Genomic DNA, 19830 nt, shown 5'->3' with positions numbered 1-19830 from the left:
CACGAGGACTTGAACCGCATCCAGAATAAACCGTACACGGAGACGGTCGATTCCGACGGACGGCTCGATGAAGTAGGTGTTTTTGCTCACCTGCCGGGTGTCTAGAAATGGGACTATGAAGCGAGAGATGAGCAGGTTAGGGAGGTGTGCTGAGCCTATGCCGATGCTGTGGAGCTAGATCTCCATGGTTACTGATGCTGTGGAGCTAGATCTCCATGGTAACCGATGTCGTGGAGCTAGATCTCCATGGTAACTGATGCTGTGGAGCTACGTCTCCGTGGTAACTGATGCTGTGGAGCTAGATCTCTGTGGTAACCGATGCTGTGGAGCTAGATCTCCATGGTAACCGATGCTGTGGAGCTAGATCTCCATGGTAACCGATGTCGTGGAGCTAGATCTCCATGGTAACTGATGCTGTGGAGCTACGTCTCCGTGGTAACTGATGCTGTGGAGCTAGATCTCTGTGGTAACCGATGCTGTGGAGCTAGATCTCCATGGTAACCGATGTCGTGGAGCTAGATCTCCATGGTAACCGATGTCGTGGAGCTAGATCTCCATGGTAACTGATGCTGTGGAGCTAGATCTCTGTGGTAACTGATGCTGTGGAGCTAGATCTCTGTGGTAACCGATGCTGTGGAGCTAGATCTCCGTGGTAACCGATGTCGTGGAGCTAGATCTCCATGGTAACTGATGCTGTGGAGCTAGATCTCTGTGGTAACCGATGCTGTGGAGCTAGATCTCCATGGTAACTGATGCTGTGGAGCTAGATCTCCATGGTAACTGATGCTGTGGAGCTAGATCTCCATGGTAACCGATGTCGTGGAGCTAGATCTCCATAGTAACTGATGTTGTGGAGCTAGATCTCCATGGTAACTGATGCTGTGGAGCTAGATCTCCGTGGTAGCCGATGCTGTAGAGCTAGATCTCCGTGGTAACCGATGCTGTGGAGCTAGATCTCCATGGTAACCGATGCTGTAGAGCTAGATCTCCATGGTAACTGATGCTGTGGAGCTACATCTCTGTGGTAACTGATGCTGTGGAGCTAGATCTCCATGGTAACCGATGCTGTGGAGCTAGATCTCCATGGTAACCGATGCTGTGGAGCTAGATCTCCGTGGTAACCGATGCTGTGGAGCTAGATCTCCGTGGTAACTGATGCTGTGGAGCTATGTCTCCGTGGTAACCGATGCTGTGGAGCTAGATCTCTGTGGTACCTGATGATTCTGAGCAGGTTGTGTTCAGAGTCTGGGATTTAAATCGTCTAGAGAAACTTTAACCAAACCATTTCCTGATGATTCTTTATGAGTGATACAGATTTATAGCTGAGAGAAAATGTTTCATCTGCAAACCTATTGATCTGTAAAATCACTGAATGAAGCTGTGTGGTTACAGTATTGCGCACCGTATGTATCACGTAGCCATGGGAACCCAACATGTATTCAGCTGGTGATGCAGAAATCACATAAATGTGTTTTTCTGTTTACATGATGGTGCTGCAGCTGAGAGAACACAGATTAGAAGATGAGTTCCTTCTTGCTAGACTCTTCTCAAGCATTGTCCTGATGTTTTGTCTGTTGGTGCAGGTTGTGGCTGAGGAGGCCTGGCAGAGGCACAAGATGAGGAACGACTCCTTCATAGTGGACCTCTTCCAAGGCCAGTTTAAATCCAAGCTTGTTTGCCCCACATGCTCCAAGGTAACACTCAGAACTTCACAAAATGTTTTATTTGTCTCAAGTAAATGCTGTTGATTTCTTTTATAGTATGATGACAACACTATCCTAACTTCTCTGTCTTCGTTTTCAGGTGTCTATCACCTTTGACCCCTTCCTCTACCTGCCCGTCCCGTTGCCCCAGAAACAAAAGGTGCTCTCAGTTTTCTACTTTGCGAAGGAACCTCATAAAAAACCCATCAAGGTAAGATAATATAAATGGTTTCTAGTCTTGCGGTAACAGTGGTAACCCTCTGAGCCCCAAAGCAATTTCAGGCTGTTTTTATTTGCTTCTTTCACATTTTCACACACTATGGGTTCATTTTTCTCTGCAATATAAACTTCTGCACCTCAGTGGAAACAGTTGTTAGAAATAGAAATAACTCAAACATGTTTTTGTGCAGAATAAAAAAGTTATAATTCCATAAATCCTACAAGAATAAAAAAATTAACTGGAATTTCTTTGATGAATTATTTTACAAAAATGTCCTGATTCAGAATGAAAACAACTTCAAGCATTTTTCCAATTCCCTAAAGATGTTATAAATACTGGCAAAATATGGCTCTACACGCTATACATAATTAGCTTATTACTTTTTTAATTTGCATCCAAACCTTTCTCTGATCTCTGTTTAAAAACTGCTCGCAGTTCTGTCAAAAAGTCGCTGAATTTTTGTTAAATGTCTGTTGGTCACGGCTACTCAGTTGTGCCAAGAAGTGCAGAAATTTTTTCCTTTTACAGAATCTGGTGCAGCTGTTATATTTTTGGCTAATTTTTAATATCAATCAAAGTCATTTCAGTGAAAAATCATGATTTTAAGTTTGGATTTTGTATAGCTTTCTGATGGAACAGCATGTCACAGGAAAGTAGTTCAGAAAGGAAAGTCTTTAAAGTTTCTGGCTCTAACAGATTGATTTTAAATGGTGTTTTGGATTTTAATTTTAAGATAACATGCCTCTCATGCCTTTTGTTTTTGAAGGTTTTTGTAATTCGGGGAGTTAATTCCCAATATAGTGCAAAAATTTTACTGTGATTGTGAAAGTGTGAAGTTTTTATATATATATATATATATATATATATATATATATATATATATTTTGACTGCTTCTCTGATGTGCATTTGTTTGCATGTGTGTCTCAGTTTTTGGTGAGCGTGAGCAAGGAGAACTCCAGCACCACTGAAGTCCTCGAATCCATCTCCAGGAGTGTGAGGGTCAAACCAGAGAACCTCAGACTGGCAGAGGTCAGATATTTTTTTTTTTTTAGTTAGTTAGTTTCTTTTTATTTCATTCAATAACAAAATAAAAAAAAATCAATTCAATACAGAAGCAAATTTCTCACTTCTAAATGAAAGGGAGGAGAAAGAAAAATAAACTTACACTACCATTGAAAAGTTTGGGGTCACCCAGACAATTTCCTGTTTTCCATGAAAACTCCCACTTTTATCCATGTGCTAACATAACTGCACAAGGGTTTTCTAGTCATCAATGAGCCTTTCAACACCATTAGCTAACACAATGTAGCATTAGAACACAGGAGTGATGGTTGCTGGAAATGTTCCTCTGTACCTCTATGGAGATATTCCATTAAAAATCAGCTGTTTCCAGCTACAATAGTCATTTACCACATTAACAATGTCTAGGCTGGATTTATCATTCATCTAATGTTATCTTCATTGAAAAAAACAGCAAGGACAACAAGGACATTTCTAAGTGACCCCAAACAGTTGAAGGATAGTGTATGTAATCTGCCGCTTTATATCAAACAATCAGTTTACAATTAGCATTAAATCGTATCATATGACCTTAATATGTAGCGGATGACGGGATGTGATGGGACTCGGGAACACCCCCACCGTTTAATCAGTTGTTTTTTGTATCATTTGCGATGGATAAGTCCCGATAAGTTCGCAGCGTTGGATTTGTAGCAGGATCACAATCAGCTGATCGTCAGCAGGCAGCTGATGTAGTGTTCACTTGTTGTCATAGTTACAGTGACGCCGTGCTGCTATCTGGCAATGATACAGAAATCTTGAACAAATCTATGGATCCAGACTATAAGCTGCATCACTGCTAAAATCTAATCACTTGGTCCTTGTGTCATTTCTGACCTTCCCTGAAAATTTCATCCAGGTCTGTTTGTCAGTTTTTGTGTAATGTTGCTAACAGACAGATGGACAGACAGACAAACCAACACCAATCATCGCATAACGCCACCGTATTCCTTGGCGGAGTTATGACAATAAAGTCTGAGAGTCCTGCACAGCCACTCTCACTCCTATCAGAGTTTTCTCTCATAACAAACACTATGAAACTCTTACTTCATTTCTTAGTGTTTTAGTAATATTCTGGTTTGAATTCCGTTTTTAAATCTTGCGTGTGATTTAAATTCTTTTGATTCCTCTTCTAGATTGTTCCATAAAGTGACCCCTTTTGCAGAAATGCAACGTTCCATTAATTTGGTCCTAAATCTTGTTTTTATGAAGATCTCTGTTCCTTTTAAGTTCTGCTTACTTTCTCTTTTTGCAAATCTGTTCTGGACATTGACTGATAAAGTTTCTTGGTGAGCTTTATACACAATTTGCAGATTACTACAATTTAATATGTCGTGAAATTTCAACAACTTTAAGTGAAGGAATAATGGGTTTGTTGGATCTCAATAGGTTTTTTCAACTGATTATTCTTATGGCTCAAAATAATCTATGATTCACTACATGTTTGACTCTTTACGATACAAACCAGTGTTAGTAACTGGATTCTGTTAGCTTTCATACAACAGAAATGAAAGTCATTAGTAGTGACTTGCCAAAGGACACCAGAGGACAAAACCTGACTTGTTTTTTTAATTATTTCTTTCCTCAGGTGGGAAAGAACCGCTTCCAGCGTATGTTCCTGCCGTCCCATTCTCTGGACACAGTGTCCTCCTCTGACATGTTGTTCTGCTTTGAGGTGCTTTCCAAAGACCTGGCCAAAGAGAGAGTGGTCTTACTCAGAGTGCAGCAGGTAAAAAACATCCTAATTTTATATTTCTGAAACATGTTAAATACACCAGATATTAAATGACCCCCCCGTTTGCTTTTCAGAAACTCCAGGTTCCCAACATCCCCATCTCAAAATGTGCCGCCTGCCTGAAGCCTCCAGTGTCTGAGGAGGACAAGCTGAAGAGGTGCACTCGGTGCTATCGCGTGGGCTACTGCAATCAGTGAGTTTTCTACACTTTCATGTAGCTTCTATCCAAAGCGACGTACATCTGAGAGTAGATACAACACCAGCAAGGAACTAGCCAGGAGAAAACAACCTGGATAAGAGCCATAAAACATACTTCCTTCAACATGTTGGTTTAACCCTACAGAGCCAGCAGCGTAGTGTGGGCGCTATGACTGCATTTTCATTTTTGATTGGTGGTAGATTTGAAACCAGATAAGACAGATTGATCATTCTTTTTGCATATAAAATCTGGGGAGTTAGACTAACATTTCACACATTCACCAGGTCTCAGAGAGCTTTTTCTTTGCAGTGATGGGTTTGTAAAAATATACAATAAAATGCACATGACAAAAATCTTTATAAACGAGACTAAGGGATATTGTGGAACTTTTTTATAAATTTGAGGGATACAGTTATGCCATTTCTGTGTTTTCAAATATAAGTAAAAAACAAAAACAATTTTCATTTTTTTTAGGTTTATTGCAAATAAAAATACTCAAAAAAATTGCCCTGCAGTATGTGCAAATGTAAGAATATGTCCTGGTAGACTTGTACAATGGTAGGTCTTAAAGGGCTGGTAATGCCATAGAGGGATATATAGGAGCAAATCCAGTAAACTTTGATTTTTTTATTTTAAATTTTTTATTATAGAAGTTATTTAACCTTTTTTTTTACCAGGTAAGTTAGTTGAGAACTAATTCTCATTTTCGACATCGACCTGGTTAAGAGGTGGCATACAACAAGATCGTAGTTCGTTAGTAGGTGCAGCTGCAAAATCTTTTGAATCCAGGCCAACATACTGTTAGTTTGAAGCTAAGATGCCACCAAATTGAAGGTAACATGCTGCTGGTTTTTGGCTAAACTGATGTTGATTGGAAGCAAACATGTTACCGGTTTGATGGTAGGTTGCCAGAGGTTTGAGGTTTATATTCTTCTAGTTTGGAACTAAGATAACATGCTGCTGGTTTGAGGCTAAATGCTGCCGGTTTGAAGCTAACATGTCACTGGTTAGGACCATCAAACTAATCTTGATTTCTAATATAAACTGATTTTTTATTCATTTGCTTTGCTCTCCCCAGAGTGTGTCAGAGGAACCACTGGCCCAATCATAAAGGTCTTTGTCGACCCAACACAGAGAACGTTGGTTTGCCTTTCCTGGTCAGCGTACCAGAGTCTCGACTCTCCTACTCCCGCCTCAGCCAGCTACTAGAGGGATACTCCAGGTGATTAGTCTTTGCTTTCAATTGTAGCTTATCTCACATTAGTTAGCATTTTGGCTGTACCTTGTCTGAATATTGACTGTCTTAGACATGCACATGTTCCAGCTGATTTAAATGTTTGAGTCATGACAGCAATATTGTTCAGATGGACTTTGCAAAAAAAAAAAAAGGCCTATTGTGGGACCCTGATTGGTTTGGATTTAAGACGCAAATCATCATTTGACATTTGCATCTAACTAGGGATCTCTGTTGCAATACATTTCCATTTTTTTCCCTTTTTCCCTCCGTTTCCTCACTTTGTAGAGATTTCAAAAACACCACATTGAAGGAAAGATTAAGTAAAACAGTAGCTGTTGTTGTGGGGAAGTCTGTTTGTAGCTTGTTTCCACTGTCTTGAATTCTGTACGGTGTGCATTTTGACCATGTTTCTGTCATTTAGATTCAACTTTATTGAGCAAAAGCAGTTTAACATCTAACCAGACATGCAAAAGCAGCAGTAAAGTGCATATTTACAGCATGTTACAGTAATGGTGTTTATACTGTAAGTAACACACTAATATATGCATGTATAGAGAAAAAACAATATAAAATAGATAATTTATATCAGTTTTAGATAGATATATGTGCATTTAGGACACATTAGGAAGATTTCTTCAACAACAGACAGCCACTAGTCTTTAGTTGGGGTCCCAATGTTTTCTTCTGGCCTTCTTACTTATTTTAAACATTATTTTATTTGTACAAAACGTACACATGCAGAACACACGCCTGTGCTCAGCGTAAGGTCATTTTGTTTGTGGGTACATCTATATTACATGGACACATTCTGTGTTGCCGTGATTTCTGATCATCAATAACCAATAAACAAATGCTCCATTTCTCAAAAAAAATGCTGAATTTCTCACAATGCCATATGGGGGAATTTATTTATGTTATTGAACTTTTATTTTACCAGGTAAATTAACTGAGAACTAGAAAGTAATGTTTCAAATAAGTAAGAAGGCCGTTAGAAGACATTGGGACTCCAACAAAAGACTAATGGCTGCCAGTTGTTAAAGAAATCGTCCTAATGTGTCCTAAATGCACATATATCTATCTAAAACTGATATAGGTTATCTACTTTATATTGGTTTTCCTTTATACATTCATATATTAGTGTGTTACTTACAGTATCTTACAGTATAGACAGCATTACTGTAACATGCAGTAAATAATGCACTTTACTGCTGCTGCTTTTGCATATCTGGTTAGATGTTAAACTGCTTTTCCTCGTTGAGAACTAATTTTCTTTTTCGGAATGAGCAGCCTTGGTGGAGTTCTGCACTCTGTTTGGAGTTTTATTGGTGTAAAACAACAATGAGAGCCAAAACCAAATGTAAACAGTAAAGTTGTGCAGTAAATCAGCTAGACATTGAGCTAAAACTCACTATGAAACTCCATAAAGCTGAGAAGACAACAGTTGGGCAATAGTTATTTGTTGTTGCTTCTTTTCAAGTAAACTTTCATCACCTAACTTGTACAACTGCATTAATAATCAGACCAGTACTCTCTGTATTTAGGGTTTTTTCATCCATGCCAGCAGCACAGATGGATGAATGAGATTCCAGAAAAATGTTAGTGATTAAATCAGAGCCTAATGCCTCATTTTTATATGTTTGTTAGACATAAAACCGTAAGCAGACTTTACTATCTCATGGCATTAAATGATTAAACTGATGAGAAGTGACGGTGAGCAGCACTTATGCTCACTGCTGCTGTTATTTAAAGCTTCAAATCCATCACTGATGCCACCTGTAAGAACAGAAAACACCCTCCTCCTTCATATTATTACTTCTGACACCACTCCATCTCGCATTGGTGCCAAATATTATGCAAGCGTTGTTTCTCTTTCCAGAACGTGCTTTAATAAAGCCATGAGAACATGCACAAAAATAAAACACTACACAAATACACACCGGGTTATTTGTTCTTGTTGTGTTTGCTTTAAATCTCAAATGGGGCCGGACCAGTAATATCATAGCATCATAATCTATAAATAACTCCAAATTTTCCCTTTGTTTTAATGCAAAAAAAGTACAATTCTGAAAATGTTAACATTAAATTAACTATATTTACAAAACATTATGAACAAACTGAAATTTCTTAAGAAACTTAAGTTCAGTTTCAACAACATTATGCCTCAGTTTATCATTTACACATTACAACTTCCAGATCAGAGTGTCTACAAAGGAACAAAACATTTAGTCACAGGTATCTGGAACTGAATGATATAGTATTTTACTTTATGATCAAAACGACAAAAGTCAGACAAAAAAACAACAAAAATAAGACACAATATTACAAAAATGAGACACAAAATGACAAAAAAGAGACAAAAAATTACACAAAAGTTACAAAGTGACAAAAAATGACAATACAAGAAAATGACAAAAAAAATAGACAAAATTCATCAAAACAACTTCTCAAGATCTAGAAATAATTTTAGATTTACATTCATTTCCACATCTGCTGTAGTAGTCCTGACCACCACATTATACAAACTAAAGTAGGAACTATTATGAAGAAGGTTAAGTTGTCTCCCTGCCTTGTAAATTTATTAAATTTATACATTAAAAAATACATAGAAATTGTGGCAAATTTTACAATAGCAGTTACTTTTATTGAAAAATTACAGTTAATGTCGTCTACACTCTACAAAGTTGTCCCGCGGGCCGGATTGGACCCTATGGCGGGTCGGTTTTGGCCCCCTGTGCCGTATGTTTGACACCCCTGCAAGAAAATGACCAAACCAAACTCACCGTTACACCCCTAATGATCTCTCTTATGCTTTTCTCTGTACAGGTTTTCCGTCAACGTGTTCCAGCCTCCTTTCCAGTCAGGCAGGACGTCCCCTGAAACCCCCCAGTCCAGGGTCGACCTCCCTCCGATGCCGGCAGGTTCTCCAGAGGGTCCCGGGTCGGGCGATGAGGCCGTGGGCGGCAGCAGTACCGCAGGGGGAAGCGATCCGGAGCTTGAGAGCCCCTCTCAGCCGGCCGAATCCAAGGCAGAGTACGCTCAGGCCTCGGCAGTCCACTCCGGAGAGCCGGACTCACTCTCCTCCTCCCAGGCGTCCATCTCCACCACCCGGACTTCTGACTCAGGATTCTCTGAGCCCATCTCCTCCACTTCCTGCTGCTCTCTGGACCCTCATGCTGAAAAGGAGACTTCCTGTGAGAAGGCAGTGCGACCTGAAGGTAACAACACAACACACAGATGCTCCAGCATTGATGCAGTTGTTGTTTTTTTTGCAGAAGCATCCTCTTATTTCTGCCCCTTGTCTCATTTTGCAGCTGCAGTAACGGGGGTACCAACACCCCAGTGAGTCAGCGTCAGGCCACGCCAGCCAGTTCTACATCGCTCTGCTGGACTCCAACAACAAGGAGCAACGGCTGGATGAGAAGGGTACAAACAGGATTTTCTTCAGCACTACATTTAGTGGGATTGCTTGTCATACTATTGTCCAGTTTATTTGGGGGCTGCACAGTGGCTCAGTGGTTAGCACTGTCACCTCACAGCTAGAAGATCCCCGGTTTGTGTCATGGCCTGGGGTCTTTCTGCATGTTCTCCCTGTGCATGCATGGGTTTTGTCCAGGTTCTCAAGCTTCTTCCCACAGTCCAAAAACATGCTGAAGTTAATTGAGAACTCTAAATTGTCCATAGGTGTGAATGTGAGTGTGATTGTTAGTCTCTATTACCTCTTTTCCAGCAAGCTGGTTCCAGTGCTAGGTCAGAGCCAGAGCCTGACTTAGCACCAGTTCTTTGTGTTTCCACCACCTAAACACCGACTCCAGGTTCCAAAACGTGGTGCTTAGCAAGCACCAACTCTTTGCTGGGCCAGACCTAAGAACCGAGTACGTCAGGGGCTGGGGGCGGGGTTATGATGACCAACAATCACCGATGGAAATGCAGAACTGCCATTTTTAAAACAACAGCGTGTAGTCGTAGTGTTTAGTGTTAGTGTTTAGAAAAGCTAAAATATGGATTGCAAATGCAAGCTGCAGTGGTTGGACGAGGAGACCCAGTGCTTCCTGCCACTGTGGTCTTCATCTGAAATAAACGGCAAGTTAGAGGGACGTTTTACCAGCGTTTTACGGTGACGCAATAACATAGCTCTAACTCGACTCCTTGCCAATGGAAAACCAAACCGGTTCTTAGGAGGTGTGAGGTTTGAACCAACTAAGCACCAGCACTGAACAAACACCTGGTTCTTCTTGGTGGAAAAGGGATATATGTGTAGCCCTGTGATAGACCGTTACCTGTCCAGGTGTCCCCTGACTTCACCGTAAGTCAGCTGGGATAGACTCCAGCCCTCCAAGACCCTAATGAGGATTCACTGGTGTGTAGATAATGGATGGATGGATGGATGTTGTTAAAACTAAACTTGGTGATGTTTTAGTGTCTTATATTGCAGCGTATAGCTTTATTTGCTGTGTCTAAACCTGACAGAGGAGATAAAGTTCAGCACACAAACGTTGTTTTTTCCCTCCCCTACCAACCGCCCTGCAGAGGATGCTCTGGCTGACCTCCCCGAAGACCCAACGCTGGAGCTGGTCTGGAAAAACAACGAGCGTCTGAAGGAATATGTTCTGGTGAGCTCCAAGGAGCTGGAGTACGAGGAGGATCCCGGATCTCTGAGTGAGACCGCCAGGGCCGGACACTTCACCCTGGAGCAGTGCCTCAACCTCTTCACCAAGCCAGAGGTCCTGGCACCAGAGGAGGCCTGGTAGGAACCTTTATTTGTTTTTTATTGTTTGTTTATTGTGTAACTGCAGCATAGCAAACCACCCTTCAAGGCACAAATAATAAAGTTGAAGTTTATTTGTGATTGGATTCTCTAAAATTATACAAAATTGTTCATATTTCCTACTGTCCAAAATTGCTAAAGTCTTGTAAAGTGGAGATGAAAAGGTTTTTTTCCTTCTTTTTAATTTCAAAGATTCAAAATAAGAAACTGTGAACCTGACATGTAGTTACAGGTCTGATTAGATGTGTTATTGGTCCCCCTTCTTGTCTGGAGAACAGATCACTGTAGATCTAAATCCGTGTTTTGTTTTGTTCAGGTACTGTCCAAAGTGCCAGCAGCACCGCGAAGCCTCCAAGCAACTGTTGCTGTGGCGTTTACCAAACGTTTTGATCATCCAGCTGAAACGCTTCTCCTTCAGGAGCTTCATCTGGAGGGACAAGATCAACGACATGGTCGACTTCCCCGTCAGGTAAACGCAAGCGGCCTTTCACGACACTTTTGTGCTTGTATTTGAAGTTGATCGTAAAAAAAGGTGTGAAATTTTCCAGTCACAACGTGCTGTAGATGATTGAAATGTCCAACGTCGATTGACCTGGTTATTTGTTGTCCTTTCAGGAATCTGGATCTGAGTAAGTTCTGTATCGGCCAGAAGGACGAGATGCAGCAGCCTCCGATCTATGACCTGTACGCGGTCATCAACCATTATGGGGGGATGATCGGAGGCCACTACACCGCCTACGCTCGCCTGCCGAGTGACAAGAACAGCCAGCGCAGTGACGTCGGTGAGTACGGCCCGATGATCATCGGATTCCACGCTTGGCTGCACATTACAGCATCAAATCAGGAAGTGAGCGCGCTGTGCAACAGAAAAAAACGTCCTGATGGAACACGGGCGGAACATCTGCGGTGTAGTGTACATATATAGTACAGGTGTATTGTACATATATAGTATAATACAGGGGTATTGTACATATATAGTATAGTACAGGTATATTGTACATATATAGTATAGTACAGGTGTATTGTACATATATAGTATAGTACAGGTGTATTGTACATATATAGAATAGTATAGGTGTATTGTACATATATAGTATAGTATAGGTGTATTGTACATATATATAGTGTAGCACAGGGGTATTGTACATACATAGTATAATACAGGGGTACTGTCCATATATAGTATAGTACAGGGGTATTCAACTAAAACAATGCCGTTTTTGCCAAATCTACAGTCTCTGAGGTTTAGTTCTTTATTCATCTGGTAGTTCTGACAAAGTGTTTGATTCTTATATTTATCTCCTCTCTTCTACCACCCCGTTGCTGTCCATCTCTTCTTCTACTGTCTCTCAGGCTGGCGTCTGTTTGATGACAGCACGGTGACGATGGTGGAGGAGAGTCAGGTGGTTACCCGCTACGCCTATGTCTTGTTCTACCGCCGCCGAAACTCCCCGGTGGAGCGGCCGCCACGCTTCCTCCGACCGGTCGGAGCCGAGTCGCCCACCGCTGCAGGAGCTACTGCCAGCCAGGTGAGGAGAACACAGTAAAAAGAACCTTTGAAAGGGATTTTTATCCTGTGGTTGTAGAGGTTTAGACTTCAATTTCCCTCTGCAGACTCATATTGTATGGTATCTTTTTTTTTTTTTTTTTTTTAACACTGGAAGTTGAGCATAGTTTGAAGGATTTCCCACCATCAGAATCCAATTTAACAGGCCGATTAAATTGGTTAATAGCATACCAAGTCTTTAAACGTACCACCGTTAAATATTGCAGCAATGTCGTACCATACAATGAACGTGTTCCTCACTGGTGATAATTTACTTCAAATGAGAGAATCTATTTGTAGTAGCATCGCATTTCAGTGACAGTGAAATCAATTATGTTTATCCCACCTGATCTAGAATAGTTTTCCTGCTGCTTTGAGACCTGATTTCATTATTCCTTCTTCGTAAGTTGTTAACATGTGTTCCACCGTTCATCGGATTTGGGGAAATCGATAACGTGTCAGCCGCTAATGAGGAATTAACATCATTTGCTGGGTCTTTAGAGAGAATCCTGTGTGTGTTAAATGCCTCTGAGAACAGAGAACTCTTCTATTAGTCTTGACAGCAGCTTTTGCTCTGAGGTTCCTAACAACATTCAGCCCAGTGGGTTCATAATGGGAAGATCCATCACAGAGACGGTCCGTTAATCTAAACTCAGCAAAGCTCAGCTGTCAGGAAGGATTAGCATCTTGTTATGCTCAGTTTCCTCTCGTTTTAATAGCATGTATCTCTGGTATTTTCTATTTAAAAAAAAAAATCAGGGTAATATAAACAATTTGAACTTGTTTTCTAACGGAAAAGCTCGTGTGTCCTGAGTTACTGCTTTTAGTCAAAGTTGGAGCTTGATTGTTGGTGTCTCTACTCTCTGATGTTATTTTTAACAAACCAATGTCATGTTTGTATTCAGTGTTTCTCAGCAAATCAGATTGTGTGTAACCATCAGGGTCTAGCAAGCGTGTTGGACTATATTCCCTCTTGATAAACATTTGGAAACTCATTTTTTTAAAAAGAAAATCTGCATTGTTTGACAGCTTTCTGTCTCAGTCATGTCTTTTGCTGGTGCATTACAGCCTCATGTTGATCAGTGTAATAGTGTTCAGACAAAACAAAGGCAAAAACAAAAGGAAAATAGTACCACAGGATGTTAAATGGGGTACCTTTTATTTGTTTTTAATAACAAGATCTGTCAGATGTGATGTGAAAAGTGTTTTTTCTCAGCCTTACTTTCCATTCATTTAAAAACATCAATTTTCTGATGATTGTGGTTCGTTCAGTATGAAACTTTTCCTTTTATACGGCACTTTTAGACCGGCTGGTGCTTTTATTTCCTCACCTGTGTTTAGTTCTAAATTGACCTCACCTGTCTGTCTGGTTTTGTCCCAGTGTTTTTATATGAACTATCGATGGTAAATGTTATTGGCTGCTTATGAATCAGCAGGTAGACGTGTTTGAAGTTTCTGATGTAATGTTTGTTAGACCACGCCTTTTCCCAGAAGCTGACACCGGTTTCCGCCAATCGCAGGCCTCTCTAATATGGCGGGAACTGGAGGAGGAAGAGGAGGGTCCGGACAGAGGGCCCCGCGGACTGTTTCGCTCTGCGCTGCGAAGGCGACAGACGAACAGGGACGAGGAAGACGAAGACAGAGCCGAAGGGCCGGTGCGACTGCACCGCGGGCAGAGGATGTCGGACTATCCCGACGACGACTGCGTTCGATATTTTGTCCTGGGGACTCTGACCGCCGTGCTCGCTCTCTTCGTCAATCTGGTCTACCCTCTGCTTTACAAAGCCAGCTGGACCTGAGCTGGTTGGTTGGTGACTCGCTGAGCTCAGACATCAATAAGTAATGAATGTTAGGCTGTTTGAGGAAGAAGATGTTGGATGTAAACCAGAGACGAGGCACGAGGGTGCTAAACCTGGAAACAAGGGGCGAAACTTCCATTTTGTAGCAGCTATAAAGCCTCACACTGTCCACAAAAACTCAAATGTTGGAAGCAATCAAAGAAAAAAATAGAGGAAAACTTGGAGCTGATGTGTTGTTGCTTCTGTCCACAGCATCAGGTGACGGAAGCAGCCCAATGAGGCTTTAAGCTGTTAAGACATGAACCTTATTCATGGTAAGATTCATGAAGGGATCAACCAATGTGGGTTTTCTGGGGCTGATACCAATGTCGATTATTAATTAACAAGAAAGGCCAATAGTTTATATCGTTGAGCCGATATAAACTACCGTTCAAAAATTTGGGGTCACCGAGGCATTTTCATGTTCTCCATGAAAACTCACGCTTTTGTTCATACTAACAGAACTTCACAAGGGTTTTCTAATCATCAATTAGCATTTTATCAGTTTCTCTCCTGATATTCTTCTCTATTTTCTTAATAATTCACTGTTTTATATCTTTTATTTCCCATTAAGTTCAGAATCTTAAATTAATTATTGTTTTCCAGACTCTGTTTCAGGTTAATCTCCATTCTAACTTGGCTGCTAGCCGTTAGCATAGCATTAGCCGCTGTGAAAGAAGCGAACTTTCTGGGTTCTTGTTGAGACATTTCTGAGACCACAGTGACGACAGACCAAGAAAGGAGGCTGACCAGACCTGAAGTATTTAATTGAACAATAATCAGCCATTAAAAATAACACTGTTAACCAGAAAAATGCTAAATACTGGCCACAATAATCCATCAGGCCGATAATTGGTCTGTCCCTACTGGCATCAACACACCAGCTTTAAGCTTTCCTCTCCTCTTTCTTCAGCTGTTTGCAAAATCATTCAAACATTCCCTCCTCCTAACGATGAACTACTATCTAGTGAACTATGTAGGAAGCTCCTCTGCAGATTTTAATCTCGGCAACATTAATTACTTTACGGCTGTCGCTTAGTTAAAACATATCAGATCGATGGCGAAGTGACCGACATTTTTGTGATAAATTCTTATACTAAGCTTATTTTCCAAATTTAATGAGTGAAAATAACTTTACCTTCCTTGTTTGCGTCGTGATACGTCGCTCTGCGTCCATTAAACATATCAATGCTGATTATTATTTTTAATTTGAATATTTTTGCACCATAACTGTTGTTGTGATTTTAACAATGCACACATATAAAAAAGAAAAGCATTCGGAGAGCGCAGTACTCCGCCAAGGCTGCTCAGTCGTATCATTTTTGAAATCTTGAAAAAATTTGTGGCAGAAATCACAGCATCATAGAATGTGTCCATTTAATATAGATGTATCCACAAACAAAATGACCTTGCACTGAGTATGTGTTCTGCATGTGTACGTTATGTACGGATACCGACTCACATGACCTAAATATGTAGCGGGTGGCGGGAATTGATGGGACTCAGAAACACCCCCACAATTTAATCAGTTGTTCCTTGTATCATTTCTGATGGACAAGTCCTGATAAGTCCTCAGCGGTAGATTTTTAGTAGGATCACAATCTTGATTGTCAGCAGGCAGCTGACGTAGTGTTCAGTTATTGTTACATGTATACCGTGCCGCTATCTCGCAGTCAGTCAGTCAAAATTTATTTCTATAGCCCTTTACAACAGCCCAAAGGGTGACCAAAGTGCTTCACAGTAAAAAATGAGAATAACTTAAAAACAACACAGTAACTTTAAACAGGACAAACAATCACTCTCACATTCACACCTACGGGCAAATTTATAATAATCAATTAACCTCAGCATATTTTTGGACTGTGGGAGGAAACCGGAGAACCCAGAGGAAACCCACACATGCACAGGGAGAACATGCAAACTCCATGTAGAAAGATCCTGGAAAGGCCGTGATGCGAACCAGGGATCTTCTAGCTGCAAGGCGAGAAGTGCTAACCACTACACCACTGTGCAGCCTGTAAAATATACAATAAAACAATAAAATAAACAGCTCTAAAACAGCACTAAAATATACATCTAAAAACAATAAAATGTCACCATGCTGCTAGGTATTGAAAGCCATTTCAAACAGGAAGGTTTTGAGATTTGATTTAAAAAGACCCAGAAAATGATCCCAATGATACAGAAATCTTTAACAAATCGTGGATCCAGACTATAAGCTGCATCGCTGCCAAAATCTAATCACTTGGTCCTTGTGTCATTTCTGACCTTCCCTGAAGATTTCATCCAAATCCATAAATCTTTTTTTTTAGTAATGTTGTTGACAGACAGACAAACCAACACTAATCGTCACATAACTCTACAAAGATATTTTTCACAGAAAGCACGTCTAAACACTACAAAATACGTCACTAATCTGTGGAGTTGACACCAATCCTCAAGTTGTCAGTTCTTCAACACAATGCATGATGGGACATAATGTTGGTTAGTGACCATCGGCTGGACATTACTTGATTACAGTGCATTGTGGGATACTCTGAGTGACTATATAGGGTTTAACTATTGTAAGTTAGCATTCAAACAGCACTGCAAACTGACAAACACACTATGTAGTGCAGCTGTAGATTGTTTTGAACATTCAAATTTTTCTGGACACTGAAATAAAGCTTCATAGTTCACATTTATGCTCCTTGTTTCTGGGTGAAAACTCCACAAAGCACCTTCGTATTTACGTTTTCGTTAGTTGTTGGTCTCCAGCTCCTCCCGCACAGCACCACGACTACTAAAAGTGTGTAACTTTACAAGGCTGAACCCTTTAAAATGCATTTAATTTATCCACTACATTTTCCATGTGCTGTTTTACCTCTGGCTTCCCGTTTATGTCCACATTTGAACAAATTTGTGATATTTCTTGTAATAATTCAGTTGAATCACCGACACTGAATACATGCAAAAACCTGAAAGCTCATTCTTGACCTGCAAGCAGCTGTTTAATTAAACGAAGAAGCCGGAGATGTGGTTGAAAGCTCGGGACAGAGGTCATAATTGAGGCCTTTTATTGGAGGTTTTTGTGCAGTAATCTACAAAATGGTTATAAGCTGAAAATTACGATAAAATAACTTTAATTGCCAAAAAAAAGCTTTTATTTTCGGTGCTGTGCGCTCTAAAGACGATGAGGATTCCTGCAAATTAAGATCAATTCAGCTTGATTTGTTTTAAATATTGAGAAAAATTGCTGTTTTTTATTTCGGCCTTAACTTTGCTGTTTCTGTCCAGCCACCATTTTACTTCTTAAATGTTAATCTGTGCTGTATTTCACTGTAATTAGTTCTTATTTCCTGTAATGTTTCCTCATTGTTTTCACTGATAACGTTTTTTTTTTTTTTTAGCTGTTTTTATTTAACATCTCTAAAGCCATATTCAAAGTGAGGATTTTAGATTCTCAGGATTAATTGGTTTTTTTTTTGTTTTTTTTTTTAAAAGCTAAGAAATTACCATCCGCTTCTGAATGTGACACTTTTGAAGCTCTTAAATGTTCAGTTTAAACCGTGTTTTCATGCTGAAACCCTAAAGATGATTAATTCCACTACAACGGCTTAAGAATCTGGATGTTTTCATTCTTCTGAGAGTCTTTCACACTTGATTTGACTGAAACTGTCCACAGATTGTCTCATTTCTCCGCAGTCGTGTATTTATGTGATTGTATTTTCGACTCTCAGGGATTCCCGACGTTTGCCTTAAAGACTGTGTATGCTTGATTCAGATATATGCAATCGAGTTTAAAATCCTCTACAGCTCAACGTACACGACTGTGGTGTTGAATGTTGACTTTAAATGAACACGAGCTGTTTTTAAACCTCTAAAATTTGATGTTTTCTGTGTTGATTTGATTGAATTTTAAAGGATAGTCTGTAGTCTGCTATATGATGTTAACTGAAAGAGTAATCATGTATTTTGTGAGTTTGTACATACTGATTTATTGAAATTACTGTATTTAAAAAGAAAATCATAACCCATTTTACTTTTCCTCTGCAATAATGCCTCTAGATACCTCCATGTAAATGCTGCTTTCTGCTACATAAAGCATCGTTCTGCTTCTGGGGATTCAAATTCCGTCTTTTTTTTGTTGTTGTTGTCTTTGCTCGCTGTTTGAATCGTTTGCCAGCATCCTAAACCAGCGTGATTGACGGTTAACACTGGTTTATTTTACAGGCCTCTAGCCAGTCGCTCTTCGGCGCCGACCTGGACCCTGAAGGACCCCCAACGCTGACCCCCGAGGTGCCCTCCGACCTCTTCGCCCACTCCGGGGAGTGTGCGGCTCCATCCTACAGCAACATGGAGGAGGTGGACTAGCGGGGAAGGGAACGCCGAGATTCATCCATCAGTTGGCACAAAAAAAAAAAAAAACAAGAAGGTGCAACGCTTGAAGATCTGGAGGTGATCTGCGAGGATCTTTCACCTGTGAAAGACCTTCAGATATACTCTCATTAACCCCCATAACAAGCTGCATACTTGTAGTTTTATCCACCCACACAGATGCTAACACACACATCGTATAATCTTCGGCCTCCTAACGGCTCGGTGGCGCCCCCCCCGGGCGACCCCGCACCGACGCACCTTGTGGTTCGGTTTTCAAGCCGAGAACCTCCAACCGACCAGACCTGTTAATCTAAAGCTACGTCGACTTATTAGAGTCTCAACGTGTGTAAATCTTTTTGTTTATTTTTATTTTCAAGGTTGATTTGTTTGTGGCAGCATTTTCAGTAACTTGGATTGGAAATGTAGCAAAAAAAAAAAAAAAAGACAGATTGTGACCGGTGCTGACCTGCTACTTTATTTTGTTTTTAATACAGAGGGCACACACTTCGTATTTTCCCCGTCTTGTCGCTTTATAAACTTCATTTGGCTTCCGTTTCTTCAGTTTTTTTTCTCTTTTTTTATATAAATATATATATACTTGTTTAGATTTTCAATCCTGTGGATGCAATCGTGGAAAGGCTTCAGTATAAACTGAAATGTGCATGACTGCATGTTCATACAGGGTGTAACCGCGGCTCCGCCCCTGTCGCTTCATCTCTATTATTTCTCGTTTTTTTTTGCGTGAGTTTATTCGGTCTCGCCCCTCCTCTGTAATGAACTACGTATGTAAAGTGGGGGATCATTAAGAATGCTGCTGTGGATACATATAAATGGTTAATATAAATAAAAACAATTTTGAGAATTGCTCACGGTTGTGTCCGCAGTTTATTTCTTCTTCTGTCTCCTAATATTTATTGAATTTACCTACAAGTTCTAAAAACATCTAAATCTAATGCTCAAAGTTTGTTTTAAGGACTTTCTCATTTCAAAAAATGTTCCTATGAGGTTTAAAAGGGAATTAAAGCATAATGTTTTTATTGCAACTTTCAAGAAATTACATATTTGAATTAAACGGTATCTTGATTTATGTTTACTTGGTGGAAGAACAGCCCAAATGTATTTCTAACTAAATAAACTACCCGTCCAAAAAAAACAGTCACCACTTGGA

The 19830-nt window shown here is 40.3% G+C and overlaps 1 protein-coding gene across 1 annotated transcript in view; it reads left to right on the top strand.

The window, feature by feature from the left end:
• The window catches only part of LOC111578935 (ubiquitin carboxyl-terminal hydrolase 19-like), a 20962-nt gene extending 1433 nt beyond the window's left edge, over window positions 1-19529 (top strand). Inside the window, 15 exon segments of the mRNA XM_055015419.1 lie at window positions 7-72; window positions 1584-1694; window positions 1804-1914; window positions 2852-2953; window positions 4572-4712; window positions 4793-4911; window positions 5996-6139; window positions 8978-9369; window positions 9466-9476; window positions 9478-9577; window positions 10682-10898; window positions 11236-11388; window positions 11535-11701; window positions 12273-12448; window positions 18516-19529. Of these exon segments, the coding sequence (XP_054871394.1) occupies window positions 7-72; window positions 1584-1694; window positions 1804-1914; window positions 2852-2953; window positions 4572-4712; window positions 4793-4911; window positions 5996-6139; window positions 8978-9369; window positions 9466-9476; window positions 9478-9577; window positions 10682-10898; window positions 11236-11388; window positions 11535-11701; window positions 12273-12448; window positions 18516-18656 (2151 nt within the window). The 3' untranslated portion in view covers window positions 18657-19529.
• The last annotated feature ends 301 nt before the right edge of the window (window positions 19530-19830 follow it).

The sequence above is a fragment of the Amphiprion ocellaris genome, chromosome 11 (assembly GCF_022539595.1).
Source record: "Amphiprion ocellaris isolate individual 3 ecotype Okinawa chromosome 11, ASM2253959v1, whole genome shotgun sequence".
In the NCBI taxonomy this organism is placed as follows: Eukaryota; Metazoa; Chordata; class Actinopteri; family Pomacentridae; genus Amphiprion; species Amphiprion ocellaris.
Note: the sequence above shows the minus strand (reverse complement) of the source record. Positions and strands in the feature narration are given on the sequence as shown.